This window comes from Anolis carolinensis, chromosome 3 (assembly GCF_035594765.1).
Source record: "Anolis carolinensis isolate JA03-04 chromosome 3, rAnoCar3.1.pri, whole genome shotgun sequence".
NCBI lineage: Eukaryota > Metazoa > Chordata > Lepidosauria > Squamata > Dactyloidae > Anolis > Anolis carolinensis.
In genome coordinates, this window is record NC_085843.1 from 239,018,863 (window position 1) to 239,037,441 (window position 18,579).

Sequence of the window (18,579 nt, forward strand, 5' to 3'; positions counted from 1 at the left end):
TTGGACACAGTATTCCAGGTGTGGTCTGACCAAGGCAGAATAGAGGGGGAGCATAACTTCCCTGGATCTAGACGCTATTCCCCTATTGATGCAGGCCAGAATTCCATTGGCTTTTTTTAGCAGCCGCATCACATTGTTGGCTCATGTTTAACTTGTTGTCCACGAGGACTCCAAGGTCTTTTTCGCACACACTACTGTCAAGCCAGGGTCCCCCATTCTGTATCTTTGATTTCCATTTTTTCTGCCGAAGTGAAGTATCTTGCATTTGTCCCTGTTGAACTTCATTTTGTTAGTTTTGGCCCATCTCTCTAGTCTGTCAAGATCGTTTTGAATTCTGCTCCTGTCTTCTGGAGTGTTAGCTATCCCTCCCAGTTTTGTGTCGTCTGCAAACTTGATGATCGTGCCTTCTAACCCTTCGTCTAAGTCGTTAATAAAGATGTTGAACAGAACCGGGCCCAGGACGGAGCCCTGGGGCACTCCACTTGTCACTTCTTTCCATGATGAAGACGACACATTGGTGAGCACCCTTTGGGTTCGTTCGCTTAGCCAATTACAGATCCACCTAACCGTAGTTTTGTCTAGCCCACATTTTACTAGTTTGTTTGCCAGAAGGTCGTGGGGGACTTTGTCGAAGGCCTTACTGAAATCCAGGTACGCTACATCCACAGCATTCCCTGTATCGACCCAACTCGTAACTCTATCGAAAAAAGAGATCAGATTAGTCTGGCATGACTTGTTTTTGGTAAATCCGTGTTGACTATTAGCAATGACCGCATTTGTTTCTAAGTGTTCGCAGACCACTTCCTTAATGATCTTTTCCAGAATTTTGCCTGGTATTGATGTGAGGCTGACCGGACGGTAATTGTTTGGGTCGTTCTTTTTTCCCTTCTTGAAGATAGGGACCACATTCGCCCTCCTCCAATCTGCTGGGACTTCTCCCGTTCTCCAAGAACTCTCGAAGATAATTGCCAGTGGTTCTGAAATAACTTCCGCTAGTTCCTTCAGTACTCTTGGGTGTAGCTGATCTGGCCCTGGGGACTTGAATTCGTTTAGAGAGGCCAAGTGTTCCTGGACAACTTGTTTCCCTATTTGGGGTTGGATTTCCCCCAATCCTTCGTCCATTCCGTGTTGCAGAGGTTGAAGATGGCTTTCTTTTTCTGAGAAGACCGAGGCAAAGAAGGCATTAAGTAGTTCTGCCTTTTCCCTGTCCCCTGTCGCCATCACCCCATCTTCTCCTTGCAATAGCCCTATCGCCTCCTTTTTCTTCCTTTTTCTACCAACGTAAGCAAAAAAGCCTTTTTTGTTGTTTTTTATGTCCCTGGCAAGCCTGAGCTCATTTTGCGCTTTAGCCTTGCGAACCTTTTCCCTACAGGTGTTGGCTATACGTTTGAATTCTTCTTTGGTGATTTCTCCCCTTTTCCACTTCTTGTGCATGTCACTTTTGAGCTTTAGCTCAGTTAGAAGTTCTTTGGACATCCATTCTGGCTTCTTTGCACTTGTCTTATTTTTCTTCTTTGTTGGCACTGTTTGCATTTGCGCCTTGAGTATTTCACTTTTGAAAAACTCCTATCCATCCTTAACTCCCTTGTTTTTTAATATCGGCGTCCATGGAATGCCGCTCAGTAATTCCTTCATTTTTTGGAAGTCAGCTCTCTTAAAGTCCAGAATGCGTGTTTGACTTGTCTTAGTTTCAGCATTCCTTTGTATTGCAAACTGCAGGAGCACATGGTCACTTGCCCCTAAGGATCCAACCACTTCAACTGTATTGATCAGGTCTTCCACATTTGTTAAGATTAGATCAAGAGTTGCTGATCCCCTTGTTGCCTCTTCTACCTTCTGGACCATAAAATTATCTGCAAGGCAAGTGAGGAATTTGTTGGACTTTGTACTCTTGGCTGAGTTTGTTTTCCAGCAGATATCGGGATAATTGAAATCGCCCATGACTACTATATCTCTTCTTTGTGCCTGTTTGGTCAGCTGTTGACAGAAGGCTTCATCAAGTCCTTCATCCTGACTCGGAGGTCTGTAGTAGATACCCACAACAAGATCTTTTTGAGTCCCGGTTCCCTTGATTCTTATCCAGATGCTTTCAAGCTGGTTTCCCGGATTACAGTCTTGCATTTCTTCTGCAACGTAACTGTTTTTGACATATAAAGCTACTCCCCCTCCTCTCCCCTTTATTCTATTTCTGTGAAAGAGGTTATAGCCCTCAATGGTTAAATTCCAGTGATGGGAGTCATCCCACCAGGTTTCAGTGATGCCTATGACATCAGACTTTTGGGATGTTTTCAATGAAAAGGAAGCCGGGAAACTACCCCCGCATAGGCCCTATGATTGTGCCATTGACTTGGTGGAGGTGCCCCCGATCCCGCGAGGACACCTCTACTCCCTGACTGAACCAGAGCAAGAAGCTCTCAGGGAGTTCATAGAGTCAAACCTCCGCAAGGGGTTCATCAGACCCTCTCAATCCCCAGCCGCTTCCCCAGTGATGTTTGTGAAAAAGAAGTCAGGGGACCTACGCTTGGTTGTGGACTATAGAGCATTGAACAATATCACGAAGCGGAACCGCTACCCCCTGCCTTTGATCTCGGATCTATTAGATCGGCTTCGAGGGGCCAAGGTTTACACCAAGCTGGATCTTCGGGGGGCTTACAATCTAGTTCGCATCAGAGAGGGGGACGAGTGGAAAACCGCCTTCCAGACTAAATTCGGATTATTCGAGTCCCTAGTCATGAATTTCGGATTATGTGGAGCTCCCGCAACGTTCCAGCACTTTGTCAATGATATTTTTCAGGATTATCTAGATCGGTTCTTGATCATATACCTGGACGATTTTTTGGTGTTCTCAAGTTCACAATCAGAACATGAGAAACACGTCAGAATGGTGTTGCAACGATTGCGGGATCATGGACTATATGCCAAGTTGGAAAAATGCGCTTTTGATCTACAAGAGGTAGATTTCCTGGGGTACCGTGTCTCGCCACTAGGACTCTCCATGGACCCGGCAAAGGTTTCAGCAGTATTGGAATGGCGAGCGCCAACCAACAAGAAAGAGGTGCAACGCTTCTTGGGGTTCGCGAACTACTACCGCAAGTTCATTCCAGACTTTGCCCGCTGGTCTGACCCAATCACCAGCTGCATCCGTGGAAAACAGCCTTTCCGCTGGACGGAGCAAGCAGAGAAAGGTTTCCAGCAACTAAAGAAGTTGTTCACGTCCCAGCCAATTCTACAGCACCCTGATCCTAAAACCCCTTTTGTTGTGCAGGCTGACGCCTCCGATGTGGCAATTGGGGCTGTACTCATGCAACCAGTGGGAGAACATCTTCATCCTTGTGCCTTTTACTCCCGTCAACTAACAGCCCCAGAGAGAAATTACACTATTTGGGAAAAGGAACTTTTGGCCATAAAGGCAGCTTTTGAAAATTGGAGACATTGGTTAGAAGGGGCCAAATTTCCCATTGAGGTCCATACTGACCATCGTAATTTGGAACATCTAAGAACTGCCCGCAAGTTAAATCAGAGGCAGCAGCACTGGGCTTTGTTTTTTGAACGCTTTGACTTCCAGATCCATTATGTAACCCCAGCTCAGACCAAGCAAGCAGATGCTCTCTCACGGAAACCAGAGTATGCTGCAGGGCGCAAAGAGACTTTCGAATCCCAATTGCTGCAGCCCGAGAACTTTGCCACGCTCACAGTGGGAAACACCAATTCCACTGCAGTTGAACCAACTCCTTCTACTCCAGGGCCCCTTTGTGCTCAAGAAATCAGAACCAGTCAACAGGCGGATGCCTGGGCTCAGGACCAAATTCGCCAAGGACTACGTTTTCCTTTCTCACTTAAGGATGGGTTACTTTGCTACAGAAAACACGTCTACATCCCTCCAGGACCAGGCAGAGAAAAGGCACTTCGTCTGTGTCATGACTGCAAGCCAGCAGGGCATTTTGAACTATTTAAAACCATGCATTTGATCCTACGAGATTTTTGGTGGCCCAAGATCCGCAAGGATGTGGAGAAATATGTCAATACCTGCCCGGTATGTCAGCGTTCCAAGACAAGAAGGGAGAAGCCCTCAGGGCTACTGCATCCCCTCCCTACTCCATCTCGTCCATGGGAAATAATTTCTGCGGATTTTATCACTGACCTACCACCTTCCCTTGGATTCACCACGATCCTAGTGGTGGTAGACCTTTTTACCAAATTGGCCCATTTCATTCCCTGCGATGGCCTCCCCACGGCCAAAGAGACTGCAGAATTATTCCTTCAGCATGTTTTCAAACTACATGGATTGCCTAAGAGTTTAGTCACAGACCATGGATCTCAATTCACCTCTCGTTTCTGGAAGGCACTACAAAAACTATTGGGCATAGACTCTCGTTTATCTTCAGCTCACCATCCCCAAACGGATGGGCAAACTGAGCGCACCAATGCCACTCTGGAACAATACCTTCGCTGTTATGTAAACTATCAGCAGGACAATTGGGCTTCCCTGTTACCTCTGTCAGAGTTTGCCTACAACAATGGTGTCCAGGCTTCAACTAAAGAAACCCCGTTCTTTGCAAACTACGGCTTCCATCCACGTTTCTTCCCTCCTGTCATTGAAACCTCAGAAGTCCCCGCAGCGGAGGACTGGCTGCAAGAACTCACAGTGGTGCAACAACTATTGCTCCAGCAACTGGACCAAGCCAAGGAGGACTATAAATGCCACGCTGACAGCCATCGCCAGCCGGGCCCCGAGATCAAGGTAGGAGATCGGGTTCTTCTGTCCACTCGCTTTCTGCCCTCCCACCGTCCCTGCCGGAAGCTAGATGCCCGGTTCATTGGTCCCTATCCGGTGGTGGCGCAACTTAACCCCGTGACTTTCAAACTTCAACTTCCGCGCTCTATGCGCATTCATCCAGTGTTTCATCGCTCCCTGCTCCTTCCGGCGGATGGTGTCCGCCCCGATGCAGACCGGCCGGCCCCCACTCCTGTTTTGGTGGATGGGGAGGAGGAATTCGAGGTTCAGGACATTTTGGATTCTCGCTTCCACCGCCGCCGCCTTCAATATCTCATTGACTGGGTGGGTTTTGGCCCCGAAGAACGCTCGTGGGAAGACGCTTCCACAGTTCATGCCCCCGACTTAGTCCGCCGCTTCCATCAGGCCTACCTTGCCAAGCCGCGGCCCCGCACCTCGGGGAGAGGGCCCATTTTGGAGAGGGGCCTTGAGGAGGGGGATAGTGTGATGACTCATGGGCCATGTAGTCCCGTTCCTAGTACTGTTGTGACAGATGAAGAGGAAAACTTGGGTTTCCCACCGTTTCTGCCGGATTTGGAGCCCTTGCAGCTGCAAGATGTTTGCCCACAAGAAGTCAGCCAAACAAGCCTTGAGCAGAAATCTCCCCCATTTTCTCGCCGCCTTTATTATAATCAAGATAGAAGCGCTCGGGAGGCGACTCGCAGGAGCGCCAGGATCGCTGCCAGACAATTAGATGATTAAGTCTGTTTCCCTTGGGAAAGTTTAAGGAGTCCTGCATCTGGACACAGAATAGGTTTCGTTTCTTGTTCCCCAGAGAAAGTGTTCTTTGGCGGGAAAACAAGATCCTATATAGGTGTTTGGCCACAAGGATTCCTTGCGGAGTCAATTCGTCAACTTCGGGAGTAGATTGTGTGTGGACTACGCTACTTCAGTTTCCAGGACCTTGTTCTCGTTCCCACCCTGCCTTGATCCCTGGACCTCGCCACGGATTTCGCCACGGACCCTGTTCTTGTTCCTCGCTTCTTGTTACTTTGAATCAAGCCTTGTTTGCCAAGAATAAAGTTTGCTCTCCAGCCTTGCATCAAGCTCCATGGACTAAAGGACCTTGTCATTTCCCCTCACTTTGCTTGGCAAAGTGTGTGTTTCGGTTATTGGATTACAACTTTGGACTTTAATATCTCATATTGGACATTGTTTCCCTGGACTATATTTGACCTTTCCTGAAAGGTCTACTTCTGAACTATATTCTACACTTATTTTTATTGACTTTATATATTTCCTTAATAAAGATATTAGATAAATTCTGGCTTCTGCGCATGGTTATTGGTGCTCCGCAGTCTGGGTCCTGACAATAGCACACCAGAATTGTTATGGACTCTGACTGATTGTGATTCATGACTGTGTTTGCTGGAAAACACAGATAAAAACATCTACAGATAAACTTACTTGAGTGAAAGATCTGTGCACTGCACACTGGGAAACAAAGCACTTCATGTTCTACAGTCAGAATATATTTGGGCAGGGAGTTGGATAGAAAAGTTTTCACACCTTCCTACTCTACAGCACTGAGAGTACTTCTGTGAACATGTCCCAAAAGTCCTCATATATTTTAAACATATTGTACTTATGCCAGGTATGGGCATTTCTGATAGGGTGTATTTACTCCAAAAGAAATGTTTGTCTGAGCTTTTGTGTGTGCACATGCACCCCCTTAAATACATAAATCATTTTAGAGGGCCTTCAAATGCTCTCAATTTCTTATTATGTTTTAGGCCCCTGGGCAATTTTAGGTCCAGATGAGGTGAGATGTAAGCAGAAGACACTCTTAGTTAATTTCCCATTTAAAAAGACATCTCCTGGACCTAAATCATCTTGGGGAAGGATAAAAATATGACAAAAATGCCTAAAGGGCCACAAAAATAAGCCTCGAAGATCACACGTAGCCTGCTCCTCTAATGGAATAAGTCAATATTACTGGCCTAAATCCAGGTAATGTCAATTCTGATGGAAACCCCATTGGAAATGAATTCCCATTCCCAGGAGAGGAAAAAAAATCAAAAGTGAAAGATAGGAGGGGGTGAAAATTACATTTAAAGCTATCACTTACACTTTTGCTTCTTCTTTTGTCGCGTATGTAACATTGACAACTGCTGTCTCCGATTCTGTATTAACTACAGGAGGGAAAGAAAGAAACACATGCTTGGGTTACCAAGTGGGAGGATCTCAAGAAAGAAGTTCTTATTCTGAATTATCTTAGCCACTGAGTTTTCATTTTTGATCACTAAACAGATTGCCTTTAAGAATTTTATGGCCTACTGGTTGTTAGGAATTATGGGAATTGAAGTCCAAAAGACCTGGAGGACCAAAGTTTGCCCATGCCTGAACTAGAACCAGGCAAACACATGCAATTTAGGATGTGTAGCGATTTGAGAGTTGGACTATGACTCTGGAGAACAGGTTTTGAAACCTTACTTGGCCACAGAAACCTTGGGCAATTCAGTTTTATAGTTCTGAGGAAGGCAAAGGCAAAACCTCTTGGAATAAATCTTGCCAAGAAAACACCACGATTAGTTTGCCTTAAGGCTGCCTTAGGTCAAACACAACTTGACAGCAAACACAACAAGTAAGTGTTGACTTAGAAATTCTATTCCCATTTTAGGATTTATTTTAGTTGGGATTACCATTGGTAACAATTACTTGTTTTACATATTGCTGTCTTTGTCAGTCCAGTTCTGGTAAGAGATCACACTGAAACATGTGTTTTTGTTACTATATTGTAAGAAAACAGCTACATCAGCTGCTACCATATTTATTTTCTTGGGATGGTCTGACTGAGAATGAAGCTATGTAGTATACATAATATCCACTTCTAAGGAGTGAAGATGTGTAATAAAAAGAAGTAAACTATGTACATTCAAAATATTGAGATGGTTTATTCATCAAAAAGCAAGGGCCTTCTATTTTGCCTTTAAGTGTAATCTGCAATTAATCTTTCAACATCTACATGCCCTCAGAACTGTTTGACAGATAACTATTTTCCATAATTTCAAATGCACAAATCTGCACACCTGAATGTTATCATCTAGGGTACACAGCACAAGAGAAATACAGAAAATGCGACGATCATCATCTGAAACTATAAATCATTGTATCAAATCATTGACACATGGTCATTCATAAGAAAATATTGATTTTCGGTTCTAAAGTTCTCTATGGCTGGTTTCATAATTTGGCAATTTGAGAGAATTACAGGTTTGTCCTGCCAGCACAGCTTTGCAGCACAACCATGTGAGAAAGGGGTTCTTCATTTCTTCAGATACAGGAATAAAGTACCGGTAATTGCCTTTTTTTTAGTGCCTTTATTATTCATGATGATGATGATGTTTATTTATATCCCGCTTTTTCTCTCCATATGGAGACTCAAAGTGGATCACAATTAAAAGCATTACAAATACAACTTAAAATATACAAATATTAAAACAGTATTAAACATCATTAATATTAAAAAATAATTCAAGTTAAAACCATAAAAAGCATATAAAGCAGTAGTTCCCGATATCTAAAATAAGGTCCATGAGACATGTGGGGAAAATCAGCTAGAAAATCTAGATTATTAAATATGGTTTTCTGTGGGTGAGCAGATGGCAACTACTAGATGACATAGGTTCTGTATCAGAAACTAGAGCTGATGTGGTCTACCTAATGCAATTTTCTGAATCAGCACCCAAAATAACCAGACAGAATCTAACGGTGACCAAAAACTGATTTGTCACCCTTTTGGTACTAATGTTGGAGATTAGTCCCTGGTCAAAGTCTCATTCCCACCAACTGAGCTTGAGATGGAGGTGGGATTGAGAGAAAGGCCTCTCCTGAAGATTTCAGGGCCCAGGCAGGTTCGTACAAGGGGATGCGGTCAGCCAAATAGCCTGGACCTGAACTGTCTAGGTCTTTAAAGGTCATAACCAGTACTTTAAATTGTGCCTGGAAACAGACTGGGAGCCAGTGGAGCTGCTGCAACAGGGGGGTTGTCTATTCCCTGTAGCCATGCCAGCCCCAGTGAGCAAGCTGGCTGAAGCTCTTCGGACCAGCTGAAGTTTCTGAGCACTCTTCAGAGGCAGTTCCATGTAGAGCACATTACAGTAATCCAGATGGGATGTAACTAAGGCGTGTACCACCATGGCCAGATCTGGCTTTAGTCAGTTCATGGCAGTTGGAATGTGATGATTTTAAACACAGCTCCTTTATCCATATCACCCAAAAGCAATGTGCAGCCTGCATTATTCTAACAAAATTATTTTCTTTTCCATGCTGCTTTTCCTCTACCATTTCTTTAAAAATCTATCTGGCTAATGACAAACTCTGAGCTTTGAAAGCTATTGCAATTAATGTTATGCCTTTTTTTCATTGGCCTGATAAAAGTATTACCACAATATGGACTTTGGACTTAGTTGTTAGAGTCAACACAGTTACTATGCATTTCTAAGAGTTATGATATCTCTTTCCCTTTGAGAGAACGACTGATTACAATGACCTTTCTCATAATGCAGTCAGGTTAATTGCACTCAGCATGGCAGAAACTGCTTCAGATAACCTGAGGACAAGCAAGTGGATAGACATTAGTTGGAAATCCATTGCCAACTGCATATTCCCACCACATTTAATAAACCTTCATATACAATGGTGTTTATAGTTTCTTATATGCCAATATATGCAGGAGAGAAATCAAAACCAGATTCTGGACATGATCTGGCGGTGGAGTTCTGCATGGGTGGACATGCAAATATAGATGAAATAGAAATAGCAGATGTTTAGTGGCCTGAAAAGGGTGCATAGTGCTCAAGAGCTTTTCTTAGGAAAGAATATTCAGGGGTAGTTTTGCCAGTTCCTTCCTCTGAAATTTAGCCTAATGCACCAGATATTAATTATACTAAACAGAGCTAACCCTGGTTAGCTTCCAAGATCAGACTCATCTCATACATATGTGTAAAGCATGTGCATATTTCCCACAGGAGTCTGGTCAGTATTTTTTTCAATGATTGCCATGGAGTGAACGCTTAGTCATAACACTGCAGCTAGTACATTGTTATGAAGATGCTTCAAGATCCCAATAAAAATATCTCCATATAGCATAAGGTAGACAGAAAATATAGCACTCCAGAGTCTCATGAAACAGATGCTGCATAAATATAATAGTCTCGGTGGAATGTTAAAACACCGTAAGCAATATTGAATGCTTAAGATGCCTTAATAAAATCGCTGAAGAGAGAGCAGGGCCGGCTGGAGATAATTTTTTATATAAAGCAGGGGGGAAAATTGTGCCCCCCCCGCCGGTGCCGCGGGAGGCGTGGCCATGTGCCGCGGGACCCCGCCTCCCGCTCTCTGGCCCCGCCTCTCACGCAGCGTGGGAGGCGGGGTCAGGGCGAGGAGGCCGGGAGGCGGGGCTCCGCCCAGATGGGGCCTTGCCTCCCGCCCCGTGCACCCTGGCCTTTTCCAGGTGGACAGACTGCAGCGGAGGTTTCTGCAGGCAGCTTGCCAACCCTGGCCCCGCCTCCCGCGCAGCTCACCCTGACCCCGCCTCTCACGCAGCGTGAGACCCCGCCTCTCATGCGCCTCCTGCCCCGTGCGCCCTGGCCTGGTTGGCCTTGCCCAGCCGGCCATGAGAGCTCTCTCGTCGCGGAACAGGCCTTCCTGTTCGCCGGCGAGCGAGCTCATGGTCCCCGCTGGGGGGGGGGAAGCCTGACGGCGCCCCCCCGGGCCCTGCGCCCGAGGCGGCCGCCTCACGTGGCCTCCGTGTTGGGCCGGCCCTGAGAGAGAGTAAGCACAGTAAAAAGGTCCTTACCTTGTTCCACATTTTCTACTGTCCCATGTTGAGCTAAAAGTCCATCCAGGACCTGAAAAGGAAATCAGACATACACTATAGGATAAAACAGACCGAGATGCAATAAGGCACCAATTTTGTACAAAGGTGTGACTAGAAATACACCATCATAATGAAATAGTCTTCAACAAATCACCCTCAACTATCTCAACTAACTGAAAGAAGTTCTATTGGGAACTTTGCACATAATGGCTCAAGGTTGTTTGGCTTTAAGGTAAAGGTAAAAGTTTTCCCCTGACATTAAGTCTAGTCATGTCCGACTCTGTGGGTTGGTAATCATCTCCTATTTCTAAGCTCAAGAGCAGGCACTGTGTAGACATCTCCAAGATCATGTGGCTGGCATGACTGCTTGGAGCGCCATTACCTTCCTGCTGAAGCGGGTACCTATTGATCTACTCACATTTGCATGTTTTCAAACTGCTAGGTTGGCAGAAGCTCGGGCTAACAGCAATAGATCACTCCGCTACCCGGATTCGAACGGCTGACCTTTCATTCAGTAAGTTCAGCAGCTCAGAGGTTTACCTGTTGCGCCATCGGGGGCTCCTTACTTTTTAAAACATGGCCAGCATTACTTGTTGGGAGCCCACAGTGGGTTAAACTGCTGAGCTGCTGAATTTGCTGACCGAAAGGTCCACAATTCAAATCCAGGGGGGGGGGGGGAGGCGCCCCAGCTTCTGCCAACCTAGTAGTTCGAAAACATGCAAATGTGAGTAGATCAATAGGTACCATTCCGGCGGGAATGTAATGGCCCTCCATGCAGTCATGCTGGCCACATGACCTTGGAGACTATGGACAACGCTGGCTCTTTGGCTTAGAAATTGAGATGAGCACCAACCCCCAGAGTCGGACACGACTAGACTTAATGTCAGGGGAAAACCTTTACCTTTACCCTAGCATTATTTCTAGAAATTTTGGTTTAAAATAGAACCTTCCAGGTTAGATTCTTTTTTTTAAAAAATGCCACCAGTTCACATTTAACAATTAAGCCAATTAACCAGCCTTGTTTTTGTGTATTCCACAGGATCCAAAAACCAGAGATAGACCTGGTTTTCAGGCATGAAATTGTGTGTGAAATAAACAATCTTCAAGACAGCGTTGGTACAAGGCTGGCACCTTTTCTATATCATTTGCTAACAATGGATTCTTCTATAGAAAGGTTTCAGAAACTGCTGGGTAGAAGTGGAAATTCAGAAATACTACAGTATATGCCTCCAGATAATTTAGGTTATTCCTATATTTTAATAACAGAATAATTTTTAAGATAGAAAGACAATAAAATTCCTTTATGTCAAATAGGTGTTTTCATAAACACACACATGTTTTATATTTAGGTTGACTGGGATAAATATAACCAGGTATGGTATGTTACTGGTAACCAGGTATGGTATGTTGAGCATGGGACTCAACACTATCAGAGGCTCTTCTGTCCCCTGCAGTAATATGACTGCATGAAATGCCATCCTTGGCAATCTGCCATTGCAATAAACCTTCGGGGAATATTAAATGATGACTCTTCCCACCCAAAGAGGAAGAGTCACCGTTTGCCAGATAGTCCATTTCCCAGAATTAAACATTTAACCTATCCTGTTCAAGCATCACCTGAAAGCAGGAATTCAGTCACCTGACTTACTGCCAGTGAGTCATTTTGTTAGCATATAAACTCCTGAACAGAAGCAGTCATTGGCCTTCTAGTCAGAGCCATGTCATTGTACTTGTGGGAATGATGACTAAGAAAAACAACAGCTACATCTTGTCATTTGTTCCTGATGCTCTCCATCTAGCAAGAAGAAACTTGCTACTCCTATTGACAAGGTTGATACCACAGGTTCCTTCCCTCCAAGTTCCTGTAACCAAAAAGCCTTTCTTTTTTTGAAAACCAAAAGATCACAAAAAGCAGCACCAAAAATAAAGCAAAACCCAAACTAAGAGTAGCCCAGATGACTGGAGAGATAGAAACAGGTTTTTTTTTTGTGTCAGGAGTGACTTGAGAAACTGCAAGTCGCTTCTCGTGTGAAAGAATTGGTCGTCTAGGCTGGGGAGGTTTCAGATGTTATGGGAACCAGAAAACATTAGGTTCACAGAGAGTGGTACTATACAAGTCAGAACACTGGACATGCTGATTAGGGTGCTCTAGAATCTAACAGTTTTCTTTAAAAGCAACCTTTCTGAGCATTGGCTCTGTCCCTGGTCTGTAGTTTTGTAGTGTTTACAATAGCTAGCACTGGCTAGAGCCCTGAAGAGTCCTTGTCTTTAACACAAGAATCTTTAATGTCTACTTTTTACATATACCATTTAGTCGAGTCTAATGCGCCATCGTATTTAATGCGCACCTCAATTTTCAAAACTCTGAAACCAAAAAAAGCATTTTCTGCTGAATGTAATGTGCAGCAGAAAAAGTTGCACTTTTGATAATATGGCCATTACAGTGGCTGCCTGCTTAGGATTCCTTCTTTAAAAACAAATGTGTTAGCGAGCACCAAAGCTTTCGGCAATGGAAAAGTAAACCTTGAAGTGCATCTGTGCTGTAGAATGAATCCACTTTAACTGCCTTGGTTCAATACTATGGAGTCATGAGGTATGTAGTTTTACAAAGCCTTGAGCCTTTTCTGCTAAAGACTGTGGATGCCTCACCAAACTACAGATCCCTGGATTACATAGCATTGAGCTATGACAATTAAGCTAGAGATGACATCTCTCAAATAGGAGCTCCAGGTGCAGCTCCTGAAGCAGCTTCCCCTATTGCAGTGGTTTTCAACCTGGGGGTCCCCAGATGTTTATGGCCTTCAACTCCCAGAAATCCTAACAGCTGGTAAACTGGCTGGAATTTCTGGGAGTTGTAGGCCAAAAACATCTGGGGACCCCAGGTTGAGAACCACAGCCCTATTGCTTCTCTTAGGGTGATTTCGCCAAAAAAGGTGATTGTTAGATTGTTAATATGTTAATGTGTTCTATGACTGAGCTACACTTTTTGTATTTACAGAACATGATAGATCTCACATCCTTCAATATGCATGTGTCATGGAGAGACACTGAAAAATGCAATTTCCCATACAGAAGTGACAGCACAAGACTACTTTCTTGAAATACTACCGGTTAGACAAATAAATAGGATAACTACACCAAAGCCTATCGTTTCTTGCATAGCCACAGTTTCATGCAATTTTCATAAGGAAAAAACAGGCTGCTGGAACTGATTCGCCAATTTTAAAAGCTACAGGGACCACCAAGGGTAATTGAAAAATTCAGGATTTTTAATATACACATCTGTCAATATTGTGCATAATATATTGCATTGTTGAAGGGAAAGGGCTTCTAATCATTGCCAAAACAACCAGTCAAGATTTTACCCTCTATGAAAAGACCAGCTACAGCACCCTGAACAAGTTGTATATGAAAATGCTGTAGAACAAAGAATGGATTGATGCTTTTTTATTTCTACATAGTAATAGGGAAGGGGGCACAAGCAGTGCTAAGTGTTCTGTCACTTACCTCCCACTGTAAATGAGGCGGGATGTTCCGGATTTGAATCTTTCTGCTCCTGTGAAGAAAAAAAATCCACAAATGTAGATTACACCAGTATGAATCAAAAACATGAAATGGCTTTTTCACATTAAACATCAGTAGTCTGACTACAGTTGAAAAATAATGAGCTAAACTAGAGTGTCATGGTGATGCCCCTTAAACTACAGGGAACTTCTAAGTCTGTGTTGAGGATCTGCATGAGAAACCACATCTAGCAGAGAAAACACTTTAACATCATTCCACCACTAAATTGTGGCTAGTCTGAAACACATCATTCTTTGCCTGATGTAGTAGATCATGATTAACTGTGGGTTTCTTGCATTTGTCAAACTCATCTCTGTCTAGACATACTATATATACACTTGTGTATAAAGTTGACCTTATGTATAAACTGCGGGAAGATTTGAGGGAAGAAATTATGGATTTTGAAATAATCTATAAATTAAGGGTCATTCCACTGCAAGGGGAATGTGCCAGCACTGCCTCAAAGAGCCAGCTGCCCCCGATTGCTGCCGCCATCATTTTTCCACCAAAGGTTTGGCATAATGTGAGATATTTATTGCTCTTGTTCTACTTAAGTCCTTGGTGCTATTTTTCTTCCAGTATGGAATAGACTCTTTCTGGGCTGCTCAGAGAAGTGAGGGGGTAATTTACTGAAAAGTAAGCAAGTAGAAGATCACTCCCACCTACACAGCCTCTCACTTCATTTGCCCAGACAGCATCCTCTTTCACTTATTAGGGCTTCTTTGGGTGCAATCATTCATCTCATGAGTTGGTGATGCTCAGCACTTGCGCTCCTGTTCCAGTTCCTTCCTCTGGCTTCCAAGCAGCTAGTGATGCCATAGGTCTGCTCCAGAGAAGGATCTGGAACAGGACTATGCGGCCTTGCCAGCTGAGGAGCTGACAGGCGAGAGGGGAGGCAGACTAGGCAAAGGCAATCTACCCTACCAGTCCATCCTGGTAACCTAAAAGAAGCATTGACACCCCCTCTCCTTTCTTGTCTCTCTGCCAAAGCAAGGAAGTCTCAAAAGAAGTGCCATGGTGGACAGAGGTACCGTGTTTCCCTGAAAGTAAGACAGTGTCTTATATTAATTTTTGCTCCCAAAGATGCTCTAGGTCTTATTTTCAGGGGATGTCTTATTTTAGGGGAAACAGGGTACCATATTGACCCAGATTTCTGAGGCAAGTTTTCAGTCCAAGTCTCTTCAATTGATACATGAGTATATACAGTAAACCAACTGCTCAGCAATGCATTCCCAGGAGTAAGCCTCATTACATTCAATGGCACTTATCACTTGGTAAGTGCATACAGGCAACCCACAAGTTACAAACGAGACAGGTTCTGTAGGTTTGTTCTTAAGTTGAATTTGTATGTAAGTCAGATGAGGTACATTTTAAATTGTAACGCCAGTTTTTTAAAAAAGCTTTTGGATAGTATAGGGAAAGGATAACATTCCCACAGTGTATGTTTTGCTGTCTGTGCTCCTGTTGAAAAGATTCCACCTCACCTTCTCTCCCTGTGATAATTGGATTTTAAAAATTGTGGCTTGTTGTGGAAAGGATTGGTGATAAAACTTCAGTTGAGACACCTTTTCCCCCAAGGTAACTCTTCCAGGAGTTAATTACTCTTCCTAGGGGTAGTTTTCTCTCACGTCCTGTTATCTCACCCCCCATTCTTAACTATGAGTCATTTAAAAGTTGGATGCTTGTAATTCAGGGACTGTGTGTATTGGGTTAGTGATCTTGGCCAGAGTTTAAACCAGTAAAACTGTTGGGTTATAAGGTTTATTTTCATTTACTGAGTTGCCTCGAGTCTCATTCTTGGGAGAAAAGTGGGATATAAAAAGTGATTGATTGACTGACTGACATAGAAGAAGTTGGGTATTGCATAATTCTTAGATACAAAAGGATTGTACTGTACAACAGACACTACTACAGAGCTCAGGAAGGATGAAAGGGCATCCTGAAATTTGGGACAACTTAAGCTTGAGCAGTACACTTCACTTAGTGGTCACAATAAAACAGAAATTAGATTAAATTGCAAATGAGCTTGAAAAAGGACTGGAGTCAGCACTCAGTAAATATGGTTCAGGTCACTAGACCTCTATCATAAACATTTTCTCTGGGGCATTTAGCAGGGGAAAGAGGTAATCTCCCTCTTTAGTTTCAAGCACACATGTAACTGAATGCTCTAGTGTTTAGGAGATTTTGGGCTGGTGTCAGAACTCTAGTAATTGTGAAACTAGTGACTGAAATTAAGTGAAACATGGGAGCCACTGCATTGCTCATTCATAAATATGACTCACTTCCTTTTGGTGGGAAACAGGCACAGCAGCCAGAGAAACAGTGGACCGAGTGTTCAGGGCTGACATAGACTATTCCCATGTGCTTTGCCCCAGGTCTGGTGTCTGTGCAAGTGCTGCCTCACCACAACGTGGAGGTTTGGAGAAGATTGTTGAAGGATTACTAGCATTTCAAACATTGTGCTGGACATAGGGTAGAAAGTTTGAGCTCCTGAGTGCACCACAATAAGGTAAGTGTAGGTGTGTTGAAGCTCACAACTGCTTTGCACATGACCACTTTCCTATGGTGTTGGGAAAACTGAAATGAACACACACTATGCAACTATACTGTGCAGTCCATTGGTACGTGTTTTGAAACTACCAGTCACTTCCCTCAAATAATGCAGCTGGCAAAGAAACTCATACACCATTTAGAAAAATATAAGTAATCAGTTCAGGTTCAAAGCATGGGAAATTCATATAGCTATTTTTTTCTTAAATATATCCAAGATTAAATTGCAAGCAATGAAACAAATTTCAAAATCTCAGTATATTTTAAGACTATTTGTTGCCGTTATATTTTTAGTGAGAAACATTATTTCACTGGGTGATATTAAGTTATGGCATATAAAAACCAAATCATAAACCATTCTACAGGGTCACTACAATGATCTATTATATGCAGATACATCACTTGTACGTAGAAAATTCTATCACTATCATATAATTTATGCTGTGTTTTTGTTGTTATAATTAATATGTCCATTACCTGTTTTATTTTTGTTTATGTATCATGATTAGCTGATTTGTTGGCTGATGAGTTTTTTTGTCTTGGTTGGTTGAGTATTATTATGTATATTATATTTTTTGTTGTAAGCCGCCCCAAGTCCTTTTGAGGAGAAAGGGCAGGATATAAATAAGGATGATGATGATGATGATTATTATTATTATTATTATTATTATTATTATTGGAAACATCCCCAGGATAACACAATACCTGAGTGTGTTTAGTATTCTCTCTATGCCACGGAGCAAAATTGATATATGCTCATTATAGGTAATTTCTTTCCCTCAAGGTACAGTAGATCATCTCTTAGTACACAGTCATATTATCTGACATGTTTATGCTGCTTAGGTGGTAACAGGACTTCCCTTTCTAATGTCCAGCTCTTAAAGAGAGAGGTCCCACATGATACACAGTCGAAAGCTGAAACATTATCTGCTACCTCTGTGATCAGTAAGTGATTGTCATGGTCCTCACTGGACAGAGTTTCCCACCCAGCCTTAGCACAATTCTCAAACCTTTATGAGATAGGGTTGTTGTGTGTTTTCTGGGCTGTATGGCCAAGTATTCTCTCCTGACGTTTCGTCCACATCTATGGCAGGCATCCTCAGAGGTTGTGAGGTATATGGAGAAACTAAGCAAGGAAGGTTTATATATCTGTGGAAGGACCTGGGTGGGGAAAGAACTCTTGTCTGTTGGAGGCCAGTGTGAATGTTGTAATTGATTGCCTTCATTAGTATTAAACGACCATCCAAGCTTCACATCCTGGCACATCCTTTATGAGATACATAAGCCATTTTCACCCACAAGCAAGCACTGGGCCATTCAGCTTCATTCCCACTGATATGAAGACCAGCAAAGAACCAGTATCAGACTACCCACCCACTTTATACAGGTGAGCAATCTGGCTGCCACCTGCTGGGCCATTTGGAGCTTCCGAACAGTCTTCAAAGGCAACCCCATGTAGAGTGCATTGCAGTAATCTATACGGGATGTAACAAAAGCATGGACCACCGTGGCCAAGTCTGACTTCCCAAGGTACAGGCATAACAGGTGCACAAGTTTTAATTGTGTAAAAACTCCCCTGGCCACCGCCAAAACCTGGGGTTCCAGGCTCAGCTATGAGTTCAAGAGGACTCCCAAGTTGCGATCCTGTGTCTTCAGGGGGCATGTAACCCCACTCAACACAGGCTGTAACCCTATACCCTGTTCACCCTCAACAGGAGAACCACTGTCTTGTCTGAATTCAGGTTCAATTTGTTCGCCCTTATTCAGTACAACACAGCTGCCAAGCACCGGTTCAGGACCTGAACAGCCTCCTTAGTTATCATTCCACCAGACTGCAAACAATGAATTAACTTTCCTGTACTGTGATACA

At 43.5% G+C, this 18,579-nt stretch overlaps 1 protein-coding gene across 2 annotated transcripts in view; it reads right to left on the reverse strand.

Moving 5' to 3' along the window:
• igf2bp2 (insulin like growth factor 2 mRNA binding protein 2) overlaps window positions 1-18,579 on the reverse strand; it is a 90,310-nt gene that overhangs the window by 29,236 nt on the left and 42,495 nt on the right. For both annotated transcript variants that reach the window (XM_008106406.3, XM_003218373.4), the window contains exons 3-5: window positions 14,103-14,151; window positions 10,575-10,626; window positions 6,843-6,906 (exon numbers count right to left, since the gene is read on the reverse strand). In XM_008106406.3, the coding sequence (XP_008104613.2) occupies window positions 6,843-6,906; window positions 10,575-10,626; window positions 14,103-14,151 (165 nt within the window). The remainder of the gene's footprint in view (window positions 1-6,842; window positions 6,907-10,574; window positions 10,627-14,102; window positions 14,152-18,579) is intronic.